This window comes from Uranotaenia lowii, chromosome 2 (assembly GCF_029784155.1).
Source record: "Uranotaenia lowii strain MFRU-FL chromosome 2, ASM2978415v1, whole genome shotgun sequence".
Taxonomy (NCBI): Eukaryota; Metazoa; Arthropoda; class Insecta; order Diptera; family Culicidae; genus Uranotaenia; species Uranotaenia lowii.
The window spans coordinates 341,535,548-341,562,615 of record NC_073692.1 but is presented as its reverse complement, the minus strand read 5'-3'; the positions used below and the strand labels follow the sequence as shown (position 1 = coordinate 341,562,615).

General features: G+C 33.4%; 1 protein-coding gene across 1 annotated transcript; it reads left to right on the top strand.

Annotated features, from left to right (window-relative positions):
- Window positions 1–24: 24 nt before the first annotated feature.
- Window positions 25–27,068, top strand: LOC129746410 (proton-associated sugar transporter A-like). Its single transcript, XM_055740054.1, has 8 exons — window positions 25–49; window positions 597–1,250; window positions 1,324–1,775; window positions 11,525–12,018; window positions 26,266–26,396; window positions 26,487–26,661; window positions 26,747–26,842; window positions 26,914–27,068. The coding sequence occupies exons 2-8, from the start codon at window positions 1,117–1,119 to the stop codon at window positions 27,043–27,045; spliced, it is 1,614 nt and encodes a 537-aa protein (XP_055596029.1). The 5' UTR covers window positions 25–49; window positions 597–1,116; the 3' UTR covers window positions 27,046–27,068.

The following is a 27,068-nucleotide window of genomic DNA, read 5'->3' as shown; positions in this document are numbered from 1 at the left end:
AAAAAGCTTAGGTTTGAAATTCATTCGATTGAAATTTCGTTTTGGTTCGGTACGTGAATGAAGTGACCTGTGATATTGGCGAATTATTTATATTATGTTGGATACTTGTACTGTACTTGAACTTGTTAAAATCCTTAGATGAAATATTTCATCGGGCTAGTTGGGTTCGATCGAATGAAACACGTATCATCTTTATGAGCAATATATAGTGAAAACTGAGGAGGCTCGACAACAAAACGTAGTATTGATTGCGAAACACATGTTTATGAAAATTGTGGAAATAATCAACCAATTGATAATCGATTAATGATACCACTCATTAAATTTACTTTGTGTTCACGATTTTGTCATCCAGTTGAGGTGAACGGATGACATTCACCTGCTACTTAAAAGCAATCCATCTAATCAATCCAAGCATTTCAAATTTCCCATAACTTAATTCAATGAATTACTGGAAAATTTCACGTGCTGTCTTGAACTGAATATTAAGTCATTACCGACTACCGCACAGATCGACCGCACAGCATTCTCCATTGAGAATCGTAGCTAATCGTACTGACTGCTGCTGTTCTAATTGAACTGGTTTGCTTCCTTAGGAGGAATTCTTATTTCCATACTGGAACGGCTGCAACGGAGCGGCGATTCCGATAGACCATTCCGGACGGATTTACTGCGAATTTCTTTTCTGAAACCCCCAAAACCGGGTCGGTGCATCCGATGAGCAAATTCTGGGTAGTGAAGATAACATAAGAGAGGGAACAGCCAGCCTAGGTATCTACGTGATAATTTGCTATAAAATAGTAATGAAGCGGCCGGATCGGTTGCACTTATGAAAAGTCTTCCCCCCGAGATTAGTTTGTTGGCTACAAAGCGCGGGTGCCGGTGTGAGGTTTGTTATCTCTCTGTCAGAGTGTCTCCGCTGCGACTTGAACTAAGGGCGGAAATTGGTTCTTCTGTCGCGTCGAGTCAAGGTGTCGCCTGGCAAGCGTTTAGTTTCGCGTAGCGCGTAGCCTGTTTTAGGATTCAAGTGCTAATACTGTAATTATTACCAGTTGTGTGTACACTATAATTTAGTTTCAAATTGGTTGCAAAGCGCGTTAGACGTAGGCCTCTAAAATGTCGCAAGTAGACGTGATTGGAATCTCGGGCGATCGGGTGTGTATCGATGAAGCTAAGATCCTAGAAACGATGCTCAAAGTTCGCTATGAACATGCCAAAAATACCAGCAAGGATTACTCTCATTTGTTCAGGTGTGCTCCAGCTTAAGGACTGCTAATTTCGAACCTGTGTGTGATAAGAATTTCCTTTAATTGCGTTCCACAGAACAAAAACCAAATGGGAACTACTCAGGATGACGGCGATCTTCTTCGGGAATCAGCTGGCAGTTGCTGCGGAAACCACTTTTGCATCTCCAATTTTGCGAAGGACCGGCCTTAGCTACACCTTCACAACGATGGCGTGGGCCATAGCCCCGGTTCTAGGGTTCTTCCTCATTCCCTGCATTGCCACCCTAAGTGATCAGAATCGATTATCGTGGGGTCGTCGAAAACCCATTATGCTGGCCAGCGGAATTGGCTTAATGGTCGGGCTGTTAATGTTACCGTACGGCAAAACATTGGGATTATTAATCGGTGATGCTAATGTGCCGGTGAGTGAGATGACCGGATTTCGTTGGAGTATTCTGCTAACGATCATTGGGCTGGTGCTGATAGATTTCAATGCGGAAACTGCGAATGCCATCGGGAGAACGTACTGTATGGATATGTGTTTGGAAGGTAGGTGATTTTAAAATCCCAATTCAATGGGGTTTAAAGTTGAAAAGTTTTGGGCAAACTCAATTTAAAAGACATAATGGATCTAAACCAGAAAGCTAGAAACCAGCTAATCACATAAAAATATGTACAGTAGACCGTTGCAAAAAAATGACTTTTTGCTCCCATATGTTTTTTCGATGCCTTTCGGGTCACCAAGCATCAGTGTAAAATTTGAGATGATTTGGTTGATTTCTGAGTTAGCGCAACGCGATTCATTTTTGTATGGAAATTTGTATGGAAGAAGAAATGATTGCATATTAAATCACCCAGAAAATTCAAATGAGCTTGAAATGAAGTCGGTATTTGATTTTTTGCTTACATGACAAGCAGCTAAGAATGTCATCTGTCATCTGAATCCATTGAAAAGTGTTCAGAAATGGCAGACTTCGTTTGCTACAGCTGTAATTGCAGGAAATGTTTTTGCAAAGGCTATATAAATCAATAAATTCTCTAGCAATGCAGAGCAGTTTTTCGAGATTTTTTATTTCAATCGTACTGTTACACAGCTTTCAAATAAACAGTCAAAAACGATAAATTTAACAAAAAATAAAACAAAAATGTTATATAACATTGAATATCTTTTCTGGGTTACAATTTAGGTTTGGGCTTTGTTCACATGAAATGTACTGCAAGAATCAAGAAACATTTTTCATCAAGAGCTATATTTTTTGGAACTTTCAGAACATCTCTGGCGATTTTTGAATGGAAATTTTTTCCTAATACAAATTTCCATACAAAATTAAAACTCTTTTACGCTAATTCAGGACTGAATGGGTCGCTTCCATTATCTTTGTTGCTATTTCTGGCAGCAAAAACAACCAAAAATGGGAGGTGTGAAAATTTAAGAATTTGAAACTTCCATACAAAGCTTGCAGCGGTCTAATGAATAGGTGATTAAATGAGAAGTTAACAATAAACAATTTGAGAAAATGAGAAGATGCGAAGATTAGAAGATGAGAAGATGAGAAGATTTGAAGTTGAGAACATGGGAAGATGAGAAGATTAAAAATTGAGAACATGAGAAGATGAGAAAATGAGAATATATGAGGATGAGAAGATGAGAAGATGAGATGATAGAATGATGAGAAAACGAGAAGATGAGATAATGAGAAGATGAGAAGATGAGAGTATGAGAAGATGAGATGATGAGAAGATGAGAAGATAAGAGGATGAGAAGATGAGAAAATCATATGATGATAGGAAGTGAAAATAGAAAGATGACAAGATGACAAGATGAAAAGATGAGAATATGTAAAGATAAGAAGATGAGAAGTTGAGAAGATGAAAGGAAGATTAGAAGATGAGAAGATCAGCAGATGAGGAGATGAGAAGATGAGAAGGTGAGCAGATGAGAAGATGAGAAAATGAAAAGATGAGAAAATGAGAAGATGAGAAGATGAGAAAATCAGAAAATGAGAAGTTGTGAAGAAGAGAAGATGAGAAGATGAGAAGATGAGAAGATGAGAAGTTGAGAGAATGAGAAGATGAGAGGATGAGAAGATGAGAAGATGAGAAGATGAGAAGATGAGAAGATGAGAAGATGAGAAGATGACAAAATGAGAAGATGAGAAGATGAGAAAATAAGAAGATGAAAATATGAGAAGATGAGAAATTAAGAAGATATGAAGATAAGAAGATGAGAAGATGGGAAGATGAGAAAATGAGAAGATGATGAAACGAGAAGATGAGCAGATGGGAAGATAAGAAGATGAGAAGATGAGAAGATGAAATGATGAGAAAATGAAAAATAAGAATATGAGAAGAAGACAAAGAGAAGATAGAAAGATTAGAAGATGAGAAGATCAGAAGATGAAAAGATTAGAAGATTAGAAAATGAGAAGATAAGAGAATGAGAATATGAGAAAATGAGAAGATGAGAAAATGAGAAGATGAGAAAATGAGAAGATGAGAAGATGAGAAGATGAGAAGATGAGAAGATGAGAAGATGAGATGATAGAAAGATGAGAAAACGAGAAGATGAAAAATTGAGAAGATGTGATAATGAGAAAATGAGAAGATGAGAAGATGAGATGATGAGATGAAGAGAAGATGAGAAGATAAGAAGATGAAAAGATGAGAATATGTAAAGATGAGAAGATGAGAAGACGAGAAGATGATAGGAAGAGAAGATAGGAAGATTATAAGATGAAAAGATCAGCAGATGAGAAGATGAGAAGGTGAGCAGAAGAGTAGATGAGAAAATGAGAAGATCAGCAGATGAGAAGATGAGAAGATGAGAAGGTGAGCAGATGAGAAGATGAGAAAATGGGAAGATAAGAAGATGAGAAGATGAAAAGATGAGAAGATCAGTATAAGAAGGGATGAGAAGATAAGAAGATGAGAAGACGAAAAAATGATAAGACGAGGAGATGAGAAGATGAGAAGATGAAAAGATGAGAAGATGAGAAGATGAGAAGATGAGAAGATGAGAAGATGAGAAGATGAGAAGATGAGAAGATGAGAAGATGAGAAGATGAGAAGATGAGAAGATGAGAAAATGAGAAGATGAGAAGATGAGAAGATGAGAAGATGAGAAGATGAGAAGATGAGAAGACGAGAAGATGAGAAGATGAGAAGATGAGAAGATGAGAAGATGAGAAGATGAGAAGATGAGAAGATGAGAAGATGAGAAGATGAGAAGATGATAAGATGAGAAGATGAGAAGATGAGAAGATGAAAAGATGAGAAGATAAGAAGATGAGAAGATGAGAAGATGAGAAGATGAGAAGATGAGAAGATGAGAAGATGAGAAGATGAGAAGATGAAAAAATGAGAAAATGAAAAGATGAGAAGATGAGAAGATGAGAAGATGGGAAGATGAGAAGATGAGAAGATGAGAAGATGAGAAGATGAGGAGATAAGAAGATGAGAAGATGAGAAGATGAGAAGATGAGAAGATGAGAAGATGAGAAGATGAGAAGATGAGAAGATGAGAAGATGAGAAGATGAGAAGATGAGAAGATGAGAAGATGAGAAGATGAGAAGATGAGAAGATAAGAATATGAAAAGATGAATAGATTCTCATCAGATGACAAAATGAGAAGATGAGATGATGAGAAAATGAGAAGATGGGAAGACGAGAAGAAGAGAAGATTAGAAATAAGATGAAAGTTGAAGGATTAGGAAGTTTGGCGGTGGAGGGATGAGAAGATGAGCAGATGTATAAAAGAAAAAATGTACTACCAGGGTGAATGTACCCAATCTTGGCCCCTAAGGCATGGTTGACTAGATTTCCCATGATTGCAGACTACCTGTAATGTGTACCTTCAAAAGTCCTTCGACAAATATGATTGCTTACTAGCCTGAAATGCAGTAAAAATATGTCCTTGCTTTAAAACGGTTGATAATTTGAGATAAACCTGATCAAACTTTTGATCGAAATGCTCCTTATTGTAGCCCCCGCGCCGAATTTTGGCCCTTTATGAGTTCCTTAAATTGGCCGTCTCTAGGAAAAACTTGCCTCACTAATACAACAACAGCCCCCACGAATTCATTGAAAATATCCCGGAACGAAGCACATCAATGTTCTGTATTGTTTTCAAAAAGTCGGAAGTACGAAATGTCAATCAACTTTTATAATTGATATTTGCATGTAAAATTATAATCTTACGTCAAAAAGCATTACTAGTTTATTTCATTTTCTGTGTATTCATAAGTTCCAAACTATGGCATAAACATAACATAAATATGTTCATTAATCAAGCATGATAGACATGTTTCCAGTGAAGTTAACAGGGTAACATAAGATAGTAAATGTTCATATTTTTTTATTCCGTTCCCATAAAAGGAGGACCGACATTTTAAAAACTATTATGATCGAGGCAAGAAGCAAGCTAAAGCTAAAACTTAAGTCAGCGAAAGATTCTTTTAATCATACATTTTCAAAATGTCGCCCTTAGGAATTTTCTAGCAATCGTTTTCGTACACCGGGAAAGCAAAACAAGACAAACTTTCGCTCACTCCAGCCAGTCTGATAGAAATAGATTGCATCTCACTCATTCGTTTGGAAACTATAGGCAATGGAAGCGAACAGCAAATTCCAAAACTGGCTGAAATTCGTGCTGCATCCCACTCGCACTCATGTAAAATCATCACCCAAACTCGGCAGCGCTTCTTTCCCATATTCCTTTCCTACAGAGAACAAACGTCATCACCTCCTGCTGATGCACAGTGATCTATAACAAAAAAAAACTTGGTCAAAATATTACTTTTGATTTCACATGAAACTGCAAACAATAAAAATTCAAGTTCGTTACAACATAGTATCCCAACATTCAGTGCAATAATTTTTTTTTTCAAATAAACATAATATTTAGAGTGTCATAATTTGAGCTTTATAACAATTTCTTTCAAAGCGACACATATGCAGCAAATCAAATAAAATCAAAATACGTTAAACCTCATTTCCAAATGTGGAATTTTTTGGGTATGGATATAGCAACTTCAACATTAAGATCCAAGATATCAATTCGGATTCGGATCCGGTAAATTAATTTATTGAGAGGTAAATTTTATTGAGAAGAAATGTTCTCGAAATTTACCATAAAAGAGCAGCTCAAATTGCAGCATTATAATTCCAACTTAGATGCCAAATAAGCTTGAGTCGACTTGAGAGATAAATGAATTAATTTTAGTCCAAAATACATTCATGATATTTTAAATTTATTTCAATCACACATTTTACTTTTGACCGGCTTTTCAATTTCCAGACCACTGTGCACCGTCGGCCGACGAACGGCCGCCGGCTGCCGGCTGCCGACTGCCTGCTGATGTCGTTTTCACACATACATACATACTTCTATTTGTGGAATTGCATGCCAAGATTAGGCAAAAAAAAAAAAGTTCATATTTTCTTAAATTCTAGATAAAAATGTACGTAGTTTGGAGTAAATAATAATTTATATTTTTTGCCATGTTTCGCTGTAACCAACGGTGATTTTTAATGATTTTTCCGAGAAGAGATGTGTTTTCAAAATCAATCCGAAGTTGGCAGATGCACTAGCAAGGTAGGTTCATTTAAGATTTTTTCCGAAGATCATAATTTTATTTGCAGTTTGTCATGTGAAAAAAATTTATTTCGTAGTCATTTGAATTCAATTGTGATCAAATGCTATGCAGAATGTTGCAATATGCGATTTTCTGTTATGTTTGATTTTTTTTTCATTTTTTGGCGTATGTTTGACATCAAAAACTCCAAAATGCATTTTGGCAGGCCAAGATAAGGAGCATGCCAAATTAAGGCTCACTTACCCCAGTAGCTTTTAACTTTGTTGATTTGAATTTTAAAGATATGGTTTCATTCCTAACGATCTTCAGATGGTATTACTTGCATGATATTTGCTCAGATAGTTTTTTTTTTCAAACTTCTGAAGCTTAAATATGTGCAATTTTGAATGCACTTTGAATTTTACTACATTTTTAGAAATATTTTTTTTTGAAAAGCTGCTGAATTTAAATGCCGTTACAAGTTCTGCAAAAATGAACTAATTTTGAAATATTGGGAATAAATATATCAGAAAATAAAAAAAATCTCCAGAACTAACTGTATGTATTCCAAAAATGGTTATTCAAGATATTTAAAAAAAATTAAAAAAGTATTTTATTTGATCTCCACCAATTTTTGCTTAGAGCCAACATTAAATGGAAAACATCGTAGAATTAAAATTACTCGCAATTTTTGATAAAAAAAAATGGCATTCGATTTTAAACCTTGCTTAATTAATATCAAGAAAAAATCAACTATTAATGTTAACCTGAACTGAAACGTTAGAAAAGTTTTCATGAATAAGGTTGGCAGATTGCCCGGTTTTATCCGGGTTTGCCCGAAAATTTAATTTGAAATTTAGAAAAAGTCCGGTCCGGCCCGGTTGCCCGGATTTTATTGAAAAAAAAACCCAGATTTTGTTCAGATTTATTCACTTTTTTTTCCAAATCATAAAAAAAGTGTTATAGAAATTATTTTTTCATGCGTTCGAAACAAAATTTTTCGATCAAGTTCAATAGAAATATTATTTTGGAAGCCTAAAATGCTTAAAAAGCCTAATTTTTTATTGAAAAACAGTAATATTTAAAAGTTTTTTTCTTCTTGAATTTTGAAAATTAGTTTTTTTTGTGTCAGCAGGGAAAAGCCCCTAGGAGTGTAGTGGTTTCCAAGCCACTTCTCCCAAAGGCATAAAACCTCCTCATCACTTCCTTAATCAAAATTTTTGTTTGTTTGTTTTTTTTTAATGGTTTTTTACAATATTTTACATTTTTCATTTCAGTAGTGAAACAAACACTTTATTCGTTAATGATATTCTGGCGAAGGTTCTTGGGTTTAACCAAATTTGCCCGGATTTTTGGTCGAAAATTTCGAAGTTACCACAAGCAAATTTTGATAACAGTTTTTTTGTTATTCTAAATGTGTTAATGTCATAATACTAAGACATTTCGGGTACAATCTACTTAAGGTTTTTTTTTTCTACAAGCTTAAACTAGTATTAGAAGTATTAGAAGGATTTTTTTAAATTCAAATTTTTTAATTGCTTTGGAACTATTTGTGATAAGAAAAAACGCAATTTATGATTTACAAAATCGGAATTTTTATAAAATTATCATGTTTTGCTTTATCAAAATTTCAAAATACCGTTCAGAATATGCACCCATAATTTAAACTCGAATTATATTCCTGAATCCAAATATAGAATCTTGAATCAGAATCAACATTTTGGAATTGAATTTTTAATCTGAATCTTCAATTGCTATCTTAATTCTGATTTTATAAATAGGGACCAGTGAATATGAATTCTACACTTCTACTTCATTAATATTCCCGATTTTAATTCCGAATTCCAATTTGAATCAGAATATTTTGAGTTTGTTACTGCTCTTGGTATGGAATCCAGTATTCAAACTCCTTTCTGAAACTTTCAATCTGCGTTTCGAATATGATATTAGAATTTTTATCAAGGCTGGTAAACTTCAGTCAGTTTCGCTCGATCCTGGCAAACGTCTAAAATTGGAAAATGTTGGACATGTTGGATCTCGAATCTGAATTAGGATTGGTCGATCTTAGATAGATCCTTGGTTGATAGATCTTATAAACTCAGATTTTTGTTCATTGGATCAATTCTTCGTCCAGGGAAAAATCGGTAAGATCGGTTTATTTTCGATTCGATTTTCTGATCTTGCTCGTATTGTTGAACCGGAGAATTTAGGATTTAATTTGATTCAATTTTATTTTTAATAGTGCCATTTACTTGGTATCTTGTCGAAATCGATGCTCAATAGAAATTGGCATGAAACTTTTGTCCGCAGATTTAGATATCTACATACGTACGAGCATTTGGATTTTAGTTTTTCAATCATAGCTAGAAGATTATTGCAACTTTAAAATTACGTGTCTTTTTTTGATATTTCTTAAAATAAAAATCTGCTCCCTCTAGTTAAAAATGTGAAAGATCGATCTATCAGAGATCGATCTTGGAGTTTCGATTAAAGATGGACCGATCGTTGGACCGTTTATGTGAATCGAACTTGGAGATCGATCATTTTCTGAAGAACGAACAATCCTTATCTAAATGCTCAATTATCTTAATTTTTTTCTCTTAATATTGGACGAAGAATTTATCAAGGATCTAGAATAAGCTTGCCAGATTAGACGGTTTTACCTGAACTTGAAACGGAAATATGAAACAACATTTTGGAAAAATTTATTTGCTAAATCAAACCAAAAACTTAAGTTCAGTTATTCCTTTTTATGACTTTCGCATTCAAAAACAATTTATTTTAAATTATTTTCAAAACTTATTTTAACTTTTTACCAAAATAATCGGGACCGGAAATTTAAAAGCCTTTAACATTGCTGACGGGTTTTGATGAAAAATATTTTTCCAGTGGTTTTGAGTTTTTGTTGAAAAGCTCCAAAATTTGTAACAAATTGTCCGAATATTTCCCTAATTATGGGATCTGAATTTTTCAATGAAATGCTTGGATTACGGCTCAACAGGCTCAACAAATTTTTTCGCGAGAAATAGTTTAGTAGTTCCTATAGCACAAGTTTTTCGTTAAAAAATAAAACTCCTAATCATCTTTATAAAAATATTTAAAAAAAACTAACTAGGTTCTCATGTGACGAAAATATTATAATTTTTGAGCACCGAAAATAAGCTCTTATGAACGTTTAATCATCTTGTTCTATGATGTACGCACTGCAACATGATGAACGCAATTTTCCCCATTAAAAATTTTTAATTTCTCACTATAATCAATTTAAAACACGATTTCACTTCAACTTGTTCACTCGGGGCGAACAAAGCACCATTGATCGGGGCATAATGAGCATGTTCTGCCGGAGAATTGCCGTAGCAGCGAATTCAACTCGATGAAGTCTACTGAGTTATACTCAGAGCTACAGCTAGAATTGTTTTTATCTGACGTTTTAGTCTATTTGTTTGGTATCGGAGAGGGAATCATAAGACTGGAGTTCGATTCCTGGTCGAAACGATTTTTTGTTTATTTTCATTTATCATTTATGATCTTTGCATTACATGGCTAGTGGTATCATCCGTACAAGAAACATAATGTATGAATATGTGTGTGAACTGCCTAACGTAAATCGTAATCGTAAAGCTACAAATATTTTAAGTTCATGTTTTTTATTTGAATTTCTTTGAAACTTTTTTGTACAATTTCGACGTGGTTGGGAAAAACGAGAACACCATCGAAATGAACAGGCCTGAAGATCTTCTAAACTTAGTGTCGAGTCAGCAAATGTGTTTACTCGATTTGCAGTGTTGGAAGAACATTGATTGGTGCAATAAAGTTTCGTTCGTTTAAGATGAATCTGAACTTAATTGGACGACTCACCAACCGAATCTCGACGTTAGTTTCCGTTACCTCAATTTGATATTCAAATTGTTACCTCATGAGCATTTGTTTTGAACTATGTAATGTACATAAAATATGCGGAAGTGACTTCCAGAGACCGCATGCCAGAAACACATTACACGCTCTATAGTTAATAAGATTAGATGCTCGAATTAACCTAACGGAATCGGGGAAAATAGCTTGGCATATTGCATGCCAGAAAGTCTGCGATATTGTCATGCTGATATCAGAGGCCCACTGCCTTGGATTGGCTAGTTCGTTCAACCTAGTTCGCATGCCCGGCGATCATCACGATTTTATCAGTAATTACTGCTAGTTCAGTATACTTTACAGTTCAATTGACACTTTCTGATTATTTTGAATGCTTTGTTAATCTGCGATAATAGTCTTTTCAATAATTATGCAAAAATTCAAATCAATTTTTCTACGTTACGTCATAAATCTTTTTAAAATGACAAGGTATAGATTGACGTTGAAAAATGGAAATGAATTCAATAAAAAATGGGATTATTTAACTCCCCACTACTAGTAAATAGCTATGAAGTCAAGTAGTTTATTTCTCAATGTGTTGAATCACTTGTATGTTTAAACAGACTGGTTCTATAGTATGACAGCGTTTTGTGGCCGGAAATAGGATTAGCATACCTGGTTTTGCCCTTGTTTGCTAAGGAAATTTTGTTGTATAATGCTAAAAGCGAGAGTTACGTGGAATTGAAAACAAACTTATTCAAAAGTCACAAACAACAGCGATTCAATTTTTTCCATAAAATGTTTCTTTTGAGTTTCTGTTGAATTTCTGTAGATTCTCTATCCAAAAATTTAAACGATTGTTTTCTTTTCAGATGATCACTCGAAAGCTCTGACCGTAGCCGTTATGATTGGAGGCGTTGGATCGATGGCAGGTTATCTCCTTGGATCCATCGACTGGTCCACGCTTAATCTCAGGAACATTTTCGAATCGAATGAAGCCACAGTATTTGCAACAGTTTTTGTGCTGTTTTTCCTCTTCATGCTTGTTACGTTGACCAGTTTTCGGGAAGTGCCACTGGCAGCAATCGAGAAGGATCACTTGCTGAGACCGATTTCGAGAACTACCCTGCAGCGGGAGCTAAGCCAATCGCAAAAAGTCTACACCCTGGAGAAAATTGAAAATGGCCGCTCGGAAAAGTCAGGAGAAGATCTTAGCTTCAAAAGGTTATTGGAGAACATTGTGCGCATGCCGAAAGCACTGAGAAGGTTGTATTTTACCCAGTTCATGCTGAACTTGGCGTTGCTCAGCTTTACCATAAACTTCACGCACTTTGTGGGAGATGAAATATTCAACGGCGATGTATCGGTAAGTCTACATGATAATTTTTTTAAGTAAGCACAATATTCAAAATGTATAACAAGATTTATTCATGGCATGTATCTATTTGTTGTAATATTTTGTTAATCTTAAAATTTTAAGCATTTTGAAGGAATCTCTTAACCCTCATCCGCTGTTGAGTGTGAATATGACACTATTGAAAGTTTGGCGGCATGTCCGTCAACTGGGGCAACATGCAACAATTTTCAACTTCAATGGCTTCTAAAACACTTATGTTCACAGTTAATCGTATCCTTTATGCATCAAAAGTTTTAAGGATGCTGGGGCATCAAATTGGCGTAGTTAAAAAAATTATTGGTTTCTTCAGTTATTTTTAATTTTCTAAAAACATGCGATTTTCACACTCCTTAGAAAATGGGGTAACTTGCAACAAACTTTGTTTTTAATGCAAAATCTTATGAACACGTACGAAAATTCATAGTTTTTAATATATTTGCGATGCTTTAAAGACCATTACGCATGACAACACCAATTGCAGTAGTTTTTGGGTCTGTAAAAACAAATTTTCACATTTTTTCTGAAAATAAGGATGCTGCATACATTTAGGGGTTAAATAATACTACGAAAAAATCTACAAGCTGAAATCATAAAAATAAATGTTTGGATGAATGAAATTTAAATGTTAACAAACGCGTGATGCAAAACATTCATATTCCAGCACATGGAAATGAGATTTACAAGGTATTTCTTTGATTTGCATTTTGTTGCATTTAACCCCAGACACCTAACTGAATTTTAAAAATATTCATTTAAAAAAATTGGGTGATTGTTCGAAAAATATTTTTACACCAACAATGTTGGAATAACATGAGGAAACCTGTAAAAAGTTTGTAGGTAATTTTATCAAGCCGATCCGTCATACTGGGTAAAGTTTTTTTCGGCATCAAAAAATGTTAAAATTTGTACATTTATTGTTCGATTTTTCAAATTTTACATAAAAATAAAAAACTTAAGACAACTAGCTTAAGATGCGAGAAATTATGTCATCATCATTTTGTTATCATTAAAAGATAACTTTATTTCAATACATTAAATTAAAAATTGATACAATGTAGTGTTATATAAATGTTGCATCGAACCCCGCTGTTGCATGATGCCCCGTTTGACGTTAACTTTATTCGGGTGCATCAAAATAATCATTAATTTTTCATCATTACTTTTTTATGAACGCACCCTGACAGCCCAGACAAAACAATTCCCTAATCAGACCTTGATTGAACATTTGACACTCCTAGCTTAAAATCACTACATCTCTCTTGTTTCTAAATCGATTGTTACAAAATTTATAGTTTTGAAAATTATTAATGTAACTCAAAGATGTTTTTCAGACAATATTCAGCTACACCACTTCATTTTTCCGTTAATCAAAGTCTTAGAAAAAAATCCGATTTAACATGCTTCGGAAAAAAGACTGTAGATCAGTTACGAAATGCTCATAACATTTTTCACTTAGTATCCAAGAATGCTGAAGTTAGAAGCTAAAAGTTGCGCACAAGGATATATATTTTTTGATTTTTTTTATGCTCATTACCACAAAAATGCAAAAATGGTTAAAACCGTTCTTTTCAATTGTTGAACCCGCAAATTGTTTAAGAAGGGCCAGATTTATTTTGAAAGAAAAAGATCGGAAAGTTGACGAAATTTGGCACTTTTTTGCATCTATAGTTTGTCAAAATACGAAACACAGAATTTTTGACGAATTTTCAAAGGTTGTTGCTTTTCAAACTTTTAATTTCAAATATCCCTGATATTCCAAGACTTAAATTCGACTTGGACAGGATTTTGAGTCAATTGACGCAAGATTTCTGCAACAAATTAAAATTCATCAGAATGGCAGTTTCATATCAATGCTAGTGATGTAATTAAATAAGCGCTGCAATATTTTACGAAAAATATGAAAAATAAAAATGTAACAAACATTCTGAATATTCAGAAGTCAGCGCAAACTACCGCTTGCAACAGTTTATCTTGTGTGACTTAAACAATTGAAAAGTGTGGTTTTTACACCAGCACCATGGCCGTAGGAACGGGGGGGGGGGGGGGGTTTTGGGGGTTAAACCCCCCCCCCCCCCCATGAGGGTCCAAAAAAGCAAGCGAGGTATTCTACTTACTTACACTTAAGATTTTAAATTCATAAACCAATTATGATCATAGAGCTATGTTATTCAAGAGTAACAATCGAGACTAAAAACTTATGAAAAAAAACCTCAAAAACCCATCCCAAGTTTAAAGTTCTGCTACAGTTTTTTCAATTTTTCTCACTTGTTCGTGGAATAAGGTAGCCAGAATTTTATCAGCACGTATCAAGGCCGGACAAAGCCGAGCTGTTTTATGTAAAAACCTGTCAAAATCCTGCTATTTGATTTCAAAATTGTCGACCAAAATCCGGGAATATACGGGCAATTCTGTTCAGAACTTTGGAATTACTCATCAAAAATCAAGAATGAAAACCTTTCATGATTCTTTTTTTTAAACTTGCTTTAAAAATTTTGGACGCATAAATAAAAATGAATTTACAAGACAATTTTTTTAAAGTTTGATTTAAGATTGAGAATGAGAATCAACCCGGGCAAAATCTAGGCTATTCCAATGAAATCCGGGCAACTAGGTCGAACCGGACTTTTCCAAAATTTTATGTTAAACTAGCTGATCCCATACGAACTCCGTTTCGCTTTGAACTTTGAATATGTCATGACCAGTTTGTAAGAAAGTCAACTGACGATAATTTTCCAGATGCACTTTCGAATTCATTGTTAAGTAATAATTGCAAAAATATTGGACGATTACTTGTTCTGTCGTCTGCTACCAAATTTGAAACCTGGAATCGATTGACCGTGCCAAAAAAAAACCCTGTGTATAAATTTTGACTCAATCGTTGCATAACAACATTATTATTGCCAAAAAGCTAAACCCCTTTCGGTGACCTCTTATACAATTTTTGATATCTGTAATTGATTGCCCTTCCTTAAAAACTCCCGTGTGCAAATTTTCAAAGCAATCCATTGCATAATAACGTCAATATTGCTAAAAACAGTGAAAAATAAATTAATATGGACGACCCCTTTCGTCGACCCCTGGCAAAACATTTGACATCTGAAACCGATTGCCCGTCCCCAAAAACTACCGTGTGCAAATTTTCATCCCAATCCGATGTCAAATAACGAAGATATTGCAAAAATATTGAAAGGTTAATATGGACGACCCCCTTCGCTGGCCCCTTACACTGAATTTAATTCCTAAAATCCATTGCTCGTCCCTCAAAACTCTCGTGTACCAATTTCCATCTGAGTCCGATGTATAATAACGATAATATCGCATTAGCAGTGAATAGTTAATATGAACCGACCGACCCCTGTTTTTAATTTGAAAAAGTGAAATCAATTATTTTTCCCTAATAACTCTTATGTGCAAATTTTCATCCCAATACAATGTATAAAAGCGTCAATATCACTAAGATATCTAAAAATGGATATGGACGACCACTTTTACCGGCCCCTACTCGATTGCACGCCATTAAAAACAGTCCTGTACCAATTTTCAGCTGAATACGATGTATAATAACGTCAATATCGCAAAAATAGTAAACAGTTTATATGGATGACCCCTTTGGCCGACCCTTTACACAAAATTTGACACCTGAAATCAATTGCCCGTCTTTCAAAACATTCATGTGCAAATTTTCAACACGATCCGATGAAAAGTAACGTCAATATCGCGAAACCAATAATTGTCTTGTATGGACGACCCCCTTCAGAAGTGGTCATCCGAAAATCTGAAAACATTTTTCATCATTCCTGGTCCTAAGGAGCATCCATGCAAAATTTCAGACCTCTAGCTTTTAAGACGGCTGAGTCTATAGAGGACAAACAAACAAACAAACATACAGAAATTGCTTTTTATATATATAGATATCCAGGCCAACCCGGTAAAAAACGGAAAATCTGTCACTTCCATCTGTACCGTTGAGCCGTCAACACGTACGCCGGAGCATCGTATCGTTGCTGTGTACCTGCAGGAACATTTTACATTATTTATTTTTTCCTTACCTGTATTTCAATCAGCACTTTTCAGTGCTAAAATAATTTTCATTTTCTTTTATTCATATTTTCTCTTTTCTTTCCAGCATGGGGAAGTCATCGGCTGGCTCAAGGGCCGGTAGGAAACGGATTGCCGAACCTAATTCAGGTCCATCGCCCAAAAAAGTTGAAATTTCCAATTCATTCGATGTCCTTCATAACATCGGTGATGAGGAAATATTCATATTTAATTCTGATAAGAGTAATAAGAAACCTTCTTCTTCTTATACTCTTAAAAACGAAAAGATTCCACCAATAACGGTCACGATTCCTAACTTCAATGCCTTTCGAAAAGAAATCGTCACTTCCGTCAAGGATGTGAAGATTTCTTTTCAGATCGGTCGAAGGGGAACTGCTCGTATATTGGCGGAATCTTTTAATGATTTTCAAAAAATTTTAACTTATTTGAATAATAAAAAACACCAATTTTTTACGTACGACACTAGAAGTGATCGTCCTTTTAAAGTTGTACTTCGGGGTCTCACCGGCGATCAGTCACCGGATGAGATCACAAATGAATTAAATTCTTTGTTAGGTTTTTCTCCAATTCAAGTAATTCAAATGAGGAAAAGAACCAACACGAATAATACCAGTAGTGTTGGTTTTGCTCCTGAACTTTATTTAATCCATTTTAAAAAGGATCAGGTTAATAATTTAAAAATTCTGGAAAAGGCTCGTCTTATGTTTCATTGTCGAGTAAAATTTGAACCTTTTCGTAAATCTACTACCAATTTTTTACAAAATATTACGCAATGTCGTCGTTGTCAAGCTTTTTGTCACGGCACTAAAAATTGTAGAATGAATGCCAGATGCATGTTTTGCGGCTCATTCGATCATGAAAAATCTAAATGCCTTTTTGGTGGTGATAAGCCAAAAACAGAATTTTTTAAGTGTGCGAATTGCGCAGGTAATCATTCCTCGAATTCTCTAGACTGTCCCATCAGGGCAAAAATTATTGCTTCTAGGAAAAATCCCAAAGTTTCCAGAAAAGTTTCTTCTCCTCCTTCCTCTTTTTCGTCTTCACACGTCAGACCGGCAAACAACCTGCCTGTTCGCATTCAGCCTCGGTCTACATTGGAATCACGGCTGCGTAATACCCGAAGTGATTTTAATGTTACCTGTGCTGAATCTGCGCCCCAGACTCGTTGTTTATCGTTCTCAGAGGTGGTTGAAAATGGGTTTCCCTCTTCAGGTTTAACTAATAAAAATGGGAAAAAACCAAGTCTCAACGTTCATGCGAAGGCTTGGGAAAATCCCCGAAATTCAAATACTTGTTCTTCTCCTTCATTTTCTGATCCTAACAATTTTGTTGATTTGGGTGAGATAACTGAGGAAAAATTAAAATTTTTGCATCAAAATTTAATGGAAATGATGCAACTTATGTTGAAAGCAAATTCAATGTTTGAAGCTTTTCAAACTTCTTTTAATTATGCTAACAAAATTATTATGACTTTACGATTCCCTCATGGATCCAAATAGATGTTTAAATATTATGAATTGGAACGCTAGATCTTTGCTGGCTAACCAAGATGAATTCTTTTTATTTTTGAAAACTCAAAACATACATATTGCTGCCATCACTGAAACTTTTTTAAAGCCAGACAATAACTTGAAAAGCAATGCTTTCTTTAAAATTTTACGGAATGATCGACTTGATCGACAAGGTGGGGGTGTAGCTATTGTCATCAATAGTCGTCTCAAATTTAGACTTCTTCCTTCTTTCAATACAAAAGTCTTAGAAACAATTGGTATTGAATTAGAAACTTCTATGGGGAAAATTATAATTGTTGCCGCATACTTGCCTTTTCAATGCAGCGGTGAACAGAAAAATTTTTTGAAGGGAGATTTACAAAAACTCACCAGGAATAAATCTAAATTTTTTATTATTGGTGACTTTAATGCAAAACACCGATCTTGGAATAATATTTCATCAAATTCTAATGGGAATATTTTGTTTAATGATTGCTCTGCAGGTTATTATACTGTTGAATATCCTAATGGGCATACTTGTTTTTCTTCAATTAGAAATCCCTCCACAATTGATTTGGTTCTAACGGATTTAGGCGAGCATTGTAGTCAATTAGTTACTCATGCGGACCTCGATTCAGACCACCTTCCAGTAACTTTCTCTTTATCCCAAAGTCCCATTGAAAACCCTTTAAAATCAACTTTTAATTTTCAAAAGGCTAACTGGGAGCGATATATGAATTTTATTGAACGTAATTTAGATGAAAACGTTCCACTGAATTCAATAGAAGATATTGATTTGGCTATAGAAAATTTGACAACTTCAATAGTCAATGCTAAAGCCGCTTCAATACCTAAAGTTAAACATAAATTTAATCAACCTTTAATTGATGATGATCTTCAGTTTTTGATACGACTGAAAAACATTCGTCGACGCCAATATCAACGTACTAGGGATCCTTATTTAAAATTTATTTATTGCGACCTTCAAAAAGAGATCAAACGTCGTTTAAATTTCATTCGTAATGAAAATTTTGCTAAAGCAGTAGAGAACATAAAACCCTACTCAAAGCCATTTTGGAAATTAACTAAAATTCTGAAAAAGCCCCAGAAGCCAATTCCTACTTTGAAAGATGGGGATAAACTTCTTTTAACTAATTCAGAAAAAGCTCAAAAATTAGCCCAACAATTTGAGTCTGCTCATGATTTTAATTTAAACGTTGTTAGTCCTATTGACACTCAAATTTCCCTAGAATTTGATGACATTCTTTCAAAACAAAATGTGTTTGAAAGTTCTTGTGAGACAAATATTGATGAACTTAAATTGATTTTCAAAAAATTTAAAAATATGAAAGCTCCGGGGGAAGATGGGATTTTCTATATTCTTATTAAAAAGTTGCCTGAAAGCACTTTAAATTTTTTAGTTAAAATCTTCAACAAATGTTTTCACTTGGCTTATTTTCCCAATAAATGGAAAAATGCCAAAGTAACTCCAATTTTGAAACCTGGAAAAAGTGCTTCAGAGCCTTCAAGTTATCGACCCATTAGTTTGCTTCCTTCTTTAAGTAAACTATTTGAGAGAGTTATTTTGAATAGAATGATGATTCACATTAATCAGAATTCTATTTTCCCTGATGAACAATTTGGTTTTCGTCATGGACATTCTACTACACATCAACTTTTGAGTGTAACTAATATGATTAACGCTAGCAAATCTGAAGGATATTCAACTGGTGTTGCTCTTCTTGATATTGAAAAAGCTTTTGACAGTGTTTGGCACAAAGGTTTAGTAGCTAAATTAGCTCGATTTGATTTTCCTGTATATCTCACCAAAATTATTCAAAATTATTTGACTAGCCGAACCTTACAAGTAAGCTATCAAAATTCATGCTCTGAAAGGACTCCCATTAGAGCTGGGGTCCCTCAGGGCAGTATACTTGGGCCAATTTTATACAATATTTTTACTTCTGATCTTCCTGATGTACCAGAAGGAAAAGGTAGAAGATTATTTGCTGATGATACTTTGCTTTCAGCCAAAGGTCGAAATTTACGGGTGGTACGCAGTAGATTGCAACAAAATTTAAATTCCTTTTTAAATTACTTGAAAATGTGGAAAATTTCTCCTAACGCTTCCAAAACTCAACTTATTTTATTTCCCCATAAGCCAAGAGCAAATTTTTTAAAACCTAATGAAAATCATTCCATAACTTTTAATGGGGTTTCATTAGAATGGTCTGATCACGTGAAGTACTTGGGACTCACACTTGATCGGAATCTTACTTTTAAAAATCACATTGAAGATATTCAATCTAAATGTAATAAATACACTAAATCTCTTTATTCTCTCATCAACTGGAAATCCAGGTTGTGTCTGCGAAACAAGATGTTGATCTACAAACAGGTCTTTCGACCAGCGATAATGTATGCAGTTCCGATTTGGTCTAGCTGCTGCGCGACGAGGAAGAAAGCCATCCAGAGGATTCAGAACAAGGTTCTGAAAATGATTTTGCGGCTTCCACCTTGGCACAGCACCGAAGATCTTCATCGGATTGCAGGCATAGAATCGATCGGAGAGATGGCCAACAAAATCATCTCCAACTTCAGAGGCAAATCGATGCAGTCTTCCATCGCAGAGATTCGTTCTCTTTACAATTAAGTTAGTTTTTAGGATTTAGGATTAAGTTTATACATCTTTTTTTTTGCTTAACAGGATATTCTCCTATAAATCAAATTATTTATTGCTAAAGCAAATTTAAATCAAATGAACAATGTTTAATATTAACTGTATCAAAGAGTTGAACTGATCATAATTGATCTGAACACTTTAATTTAACTTTAATAATGTAACTTAAATGTAATGATTAAAAGACTAATAAAGACATATTAAAAAAAAAAAAAAAAAAAAAACGGAAAATCTGCAACCTTATCATAGAAATTCAGGAATATTAAGTTTAGAATTAAACCCATTTTAGAGGTTCTGGTTCCATATTCCCGTAACCAAATTTGTATATTAACATATTTTCGTATTTCGGATTTTGTATCAAGTTTAGGATTCTTTATTTTCAGTTCGAATGATCATAAGAAATTAGGAATGATAAGCTGTTTTAAATCCTGGTTCAAATGCATGTAATATCAAACTTGAATCATGTTTTTCGAAAATCATATGCATTTCCAAAATTATTATAATAGTTTTCCGTATATGAAAAAAGAAGAAGTTTGTTTTATATTCAAATTCGAAGCTCTTAAACTTTATTTATACACACAATTTGAACATTTAAAGTTTCTAAGTGGTGATCCAAAATTGAAAACTAAGATTCAGATTCATCATTTTAAATTCACATTTTAATTCAGATCAACAAAACAGATTTAAAAATAAATAATTGAAATAATGAATTAAGATTAAAGATTAAGGCACTACAGAGTTCAAATAAAAGATTCATGAATAAGGGCTTGGCCCATAAAATTCTGATTTGGAAATAATATTCGAAAATCGCATTTTTTGTACATTTCAGGAATTGAATTGAAATTCAGAAACAGATTCAATAATCAATTTTTGAATTCAGATTGAAAATTCAGAAAAAGATTTGGCTTGTAAATAAGTTTTTCAATCAACATAAAATTGCTGAAGAATTCAAGAGAACATGAACTTGAATATTTTCTTGTCAATTCAATTTCCAGATTTCAATTTATCAATCAGAATCAGTTTGTACAAAGAATTCAGCTGAAAATTACAAATAAAAAGAAGAATTTGAGTTAATTTTTTAAGTTTTGTTTTATGCAAAATTTCATAAATTATATTTCAAAAAAATCATCCTCAGGATTATCATTATGGAATTGATTCTTTATGAACATGTATTTGATAGAAAAGAAAGAATCTGTTAAAGAAACATCTTTACCTAAAAAATCTGCACGAAATTCTATATTTTCTTGGTGTATTGTTTAAAATTTTTAATATTGTAGATTTATTAAAGCCAAATTTCAAATTAATATCATGAATCAATTGATCCATAAATGTTTTATCTCTTACTATTTATTTGAACATTTTTATTTATTTTTATCAAAGGTTAGAATCATGGAATTTGCTTAAAAGTTTGAAAGATTGTGCTTGTTTGAATTGAGTATACCTAGAATAAGCTTTTTTAAGAAATTGAAGGCTACCCTAAAAAGAACTTATTCTATGCTCAAATCAAATAACTTTGATCTACCAGACTCTTGAACAAATTCATAAATTTTAACCATCAATGAAGTCAAATTCTATATTATGTTTCTAGAGGTTTCATTATTAAAAAATAAGCTCACCCTTTAGGCTAAGGAGCACTTTTCTATAGTTACGATTTAATACGAAAACTATTAATGAGTACTTAAAAATGAATAATCATATAGTTTCATACATACATATTTTGATATAATTTTTTTTTGTTCGATTGTTGGACAAAAAAAATCATAGGTAAAAATCAGTCACCAAAACCCCCCCCCCCCCCCCCCATGAGTCGATTTTTCCTACGGCCCTGACCAGCACTGCTTTGCATTTTTTGTGGTCATAACCTTAAAAACAATCGCAAAAAAAAATCACAATGTAAAGATTCTAGCCTAAGGTTGCCAAAACTTTTTCAGTACGTATACGGGCCGGATAAATCTGGACTATTTTATCTAAAAATCTGGCAAAATCCAAAATCTGGCAAAATTATCGATCAAAAAGCCGAGCAATATCCAGGCAAGATTGATCAATCAAAACCCAGGAATAACTAAACAAAAATCATTAAAAAAAGGAAAAAAATTTCCATCAAATTTTATCAATATAATTTTAATCGTATTTGAGGCTTAAAAATCTTTTAAAATTATTTCCATAAAAATTTCTTAAAAAATTTCGTTCTGAACGCAAAAAGAACAAAAATGATGTTCAAAAATTGTATTTGATATGTTTAATTTGGCAATCAAAGTAATTAAATCCGTCAATATCCGGCCTTTTTTCAACGAAATTTGGGCAACCGAGCCTTTTCCTTAATTTTGTATTAAATATTCGAAAAATCTGGCGACCTTATTCCAGCATCAGATTTCTTTTACAATAAGTGACAATTTTTTGTACGTTTCCTAGCTGATCTACAGTCATTTTCCCGAAGCATTTTTTCTTAGAACTTTGAATACCGGAAAATTTATGTGTTGTAGCTATTGGGTCAAAAGCATATTTGAGTTACATTACGAGGTTTCCAAAACTTTACAATTGGTAACAATAGATTGAGAAACAGAAAGATGTAGTGGGTTTTATTAATGAGGTCAAATGGACACTCTAGACCCTCTAATGGGTAAAAATTCTGCGACGGAAGGTTAATAAAATAAAACTCAACACTAATGTATACTTTTAAAACAAGACAATGGACTGTTTCGAGGAACATTTAAGTTTTTAAATAAAATACTTCTTCTTATTAACTCAGTGGGAATACAACCCCGCCTTCTGTTAAACTCAGTGTTGAAACCATTTAAAAATGTTTGCTAAATTTTCTGTTTAAAGTGAAATAAAGAGATCCATTTTAAAGTCAAATTAGATTGCATGCTTTCAAAAAACTGAAAAAACACAATTCCTCATTAAAAGAGCTTAATGAAATTGCAGGTGTCCCATTCAGTTTTTTTTAAATTAAATAAAATTTAGCCTGACACCTCAAAATTCTCAATAAATTTTCAGTTGTGATATTAGTCAATATAAGCCAAATCTATATGGGATCGATAATGATACCTTTAGAAATATTAAAACGTTTGGATTTAAATATTTTCCGGTTATATAGACATTAATAAACACAAATTTCTGGCCGTTTTTTCAGAATTGATGATTTATTTTTATTGAATTTCAGATTTCAATTATTAACTCTCGATTAAATTTTATTTTTTTCAGTTGTTAAAAAAATATTTGAAAAAACTTCACAGATTTTTAATTGGTGGGATTTTTTTTGTCAAAAACTCAAAATTTTCGACAACCTTGCTTGTATCATTGTGATATCAGTAAAAATCAGAATCAGCAATCTCAATTTAGGGCTGTAACCAAGGTTGCCAAAATCATAGAAAAATTTATAATTTCAAAGAATTTTTAAACAACTTTCATCACAGAATCTGTGTCATAGAACACAGAATTTTAGAAATTTTAACAAATTTCACAGAATTTGAAAATTTTGGACGTTTTTTTCAAACTTTAATTTTTTGTGTCATTGATAATTATGGATAATTATCTTTGAATTGGAAAAATATGATAAAGTTGGTAGGTACTGTTATTGATTTTTCTGAAGTTAAATGTAAAAAAGATGCAATTTGACGAGACTTTTTAATGAAATTAATGAAAAAGACATGACAGAAAACCGTCACAGAATTTTTGGGTAAAATCCCAGAAAGTAAGGTTTTTTTTTTCGTCAAAACACCATAATTTATTTTACGGCAACCCTGGCTGCGACACGTCCCGCAAAAGCAGGACGCTTTATTAAAAAAATGTCCCGCCGGTCCACTTTTTATTCTCAGAAACACTTCTATTAAGTTTCACTGACTTACACTAGAAAAACCTTTATTTAGCCTTAATTAAAATTTATGTGTTCAACAAAGGAAATTATTCAAAAATATTTTTTTAATTTTTTTTTCTCAAAATAAGCAGTATATTTTTAAAGCTTACATAAAACAAGGTGTAATAACTCCTTTACAGTTCTAAACATTTAAGGTTGCCAGATTTTTTCCAGATATATCCGGACCGTCAAATCCGGGCAATTTTATCTTAAAACCTGGCAAAATTGCAGTATTATTCAAAAATACTGTAATGTAATGTAAATAAAATCAAAAAGAATACACTGTAAAATATATATTTTCTTCAAAAAACATCAGCATATTAAATAAAATTTTATGGTTTCACAAAATCTGTTCATGATAATGTGAGCAATATGTACGTTGTATGTGACTTGTTTTGCCCAATTCCCATTAGTGAACTATATGTATTCATTAACGAACTTGAAAGTTGCAAAAGTGATCTATACGTCGGGATTTAATAAGTCACAAAAAGTGCATTGATGTGCTTTCAAAATCAAATCACCTCTTCGAGTTTTAGTTTCAGTTAGAACAACATCTAGGCGTGGTCTTGTGGTAGCGTGTTCGATTCTCACCACGAAGGTCGGGGTTCGATCCCCAAGCCGGGCAAGTTTTTTTTCAATAAGTAATTTAGTAATTGAGTGACCATTCGGATACGATATATGTAGGAAATGTAGGAAAGAAGCAATTGAGCAATTTGTCGAGTAGTTTGAAATCCGGCGCGTGATATCATGGCGGCACCGGTACAGAACACAGTAAATAATCAAGAGTAGGTGATATGAACCGAAGCCAACGGTTCAGTTCAGATATAGAGAGATTTTTTTGCTCATTTTGCGATTTTTTGGAAACTGAATTAAGAAGCCGCTGAAAGCTGAAAAGAAGATAATAAAGACTTGTTTTGGAACTTGAAAGTATCATTAAAAAAAAATAAATTTAGAGCTGCTTAGAACGTACTTCATATCAATGATGGGGCTGAGTAAGCGTTTTTGTACCTGTTTTATGGGACTTTTGGTTGCTTGACGATCGTCTAGCTGAATTATAAACAGGAATTTCTTCGTTTCTTCATTGTAGCTGGTCCCTGGTAAAATAAAAAAAAAATACGGTGGTCAAATCGTGCGCGAATATTCAACCGATATTGAGGAGATATTTTGAATGAAATCGTAATGGACAGCGAACGAACTCTTTAGCACATGGTAACATTCCAGCCAGAAACTTTTTGTTGACAATTCTCGCCCATATTTCCGGAAGGAAAAAAGGTGAAAAAATTGAAATTTTTTTGTCTATAACTTGAGGAGGCTGACGATATGTGGAAGCTGCAAATCAGTCATTATTCCATAAATATAGGCACGTAAATGGTTTTTACAAGCCAGTTTAATTGGCCCCACAAAAGTAATACTCTGTTTTGGTTAGCTATGAAATCGTTCCAATATGCGAAAACTGTTATAAAGTGATAAAACGTCAAATATGTTGTTTTTGTATCAAGAGAGAACACTCGGCTAATTTTATCATATCTTCGACCAAATTAAAAATTTTGTGTAATTTTGAAGGTCAAGCTACAGGAAACAAAAAACGTAAACAAAAGTAACCATGATTTGGAAAAAAGTGATCCATAGTATAAATTTTAGGAAAAATTAAAGTCAAATTATTTCTTAATTGAACGCTATCTCGAAAACCACTAGACAGCATGTCACAAAAATTTACATATGTAAACATCAAATCACCAGGCAGCTACACTGGAAATTTCATAAATTTTCACGCATGCATGCAAAAGTTATTCACAAGACAAGGTGTTGCCTTTTTTTTCAATACTCTTCTTTATTGAACAACATTTCGTTTCAGAATTTATGTCACAGACAACTTTTTTCAATGTCATTGTTTTCATAACTTTTTCCAATATTTTCTGATATGGAAATTTATGCAAAAAACTTTAAAAGTAAATCATCAAATTTCAAATATTCATGAAGTTAAACCAAAGAATCACAGTAATTTCAAAAGAACAAAGTTTTGTGAGTGATCATGCATAGATTTGATTCAAAACTTTAAGCCACATCGCATGCTGAAAATTCTTCGTTTTTGTAAGCAATAAAGTTATCTTTATTTTTTTTTTCGATTTTAGGCAGCTGAAGGATCCTTGGAGCTAGAAAAATATAACGAAGGCATCCGATTCGGATCCCTGGGATTGGCGTTTTTGGTACTTGTCTCTTCTGTTTTTTCGATCATTATCGGAGCACTTCTAAAGTTTATCAAGTAAGTTTTTTATTATCAGCTTGTATATTGAGATCAAACTTTTCTTTATAAATCGCAACCAAACTAATTTTAATATTTTACCATCAACAGGGCAAAATACTTCCTCATCGGAGCGTTGCTACTCAACAGCATAGGGATGCTAATGATGACATTCGTGAAAAAGAGGTACATGATTTTTGTGGGATGCACAACTGCCGGAATATACTATGCTGCCATCTTCTCGATTCCTTTCATTTTATTGGCACATTACCATACAATCAATTCGGTAAGAGAGCCAGTTTTTGAAATAAAAAAATGCGTTCTTTAAAAAAAAACAGAAAACATTGAAGTAATTTAATATTTATTTTTAGTTCGAACGAGCTGATGGTAAACTTGTACCAAACAAGCAGAAAAGAGGCCTCGGTACAGATGTTTCAATACTCAGTAGTATGTTTTATCTTGCATTGGTTAGTATTCAGAGTCTTAAATGTTTGTTAAATTATTTTTTTAAATATTCATTTTTTTTCCTTCATTACAGTTAATAGTCTCTCTGGCCCTCGGAAGCCTGGTGGATTATTTCGGTACCTCAAGTGTGGCCTTATACTCAGCAAGTCTCTTCTCATGTTTGGCAGCCATTTCTGCGTCTCGGTTAATATATCTGGATCTGTAATTTGTGAACTGTATTTCCAAGAA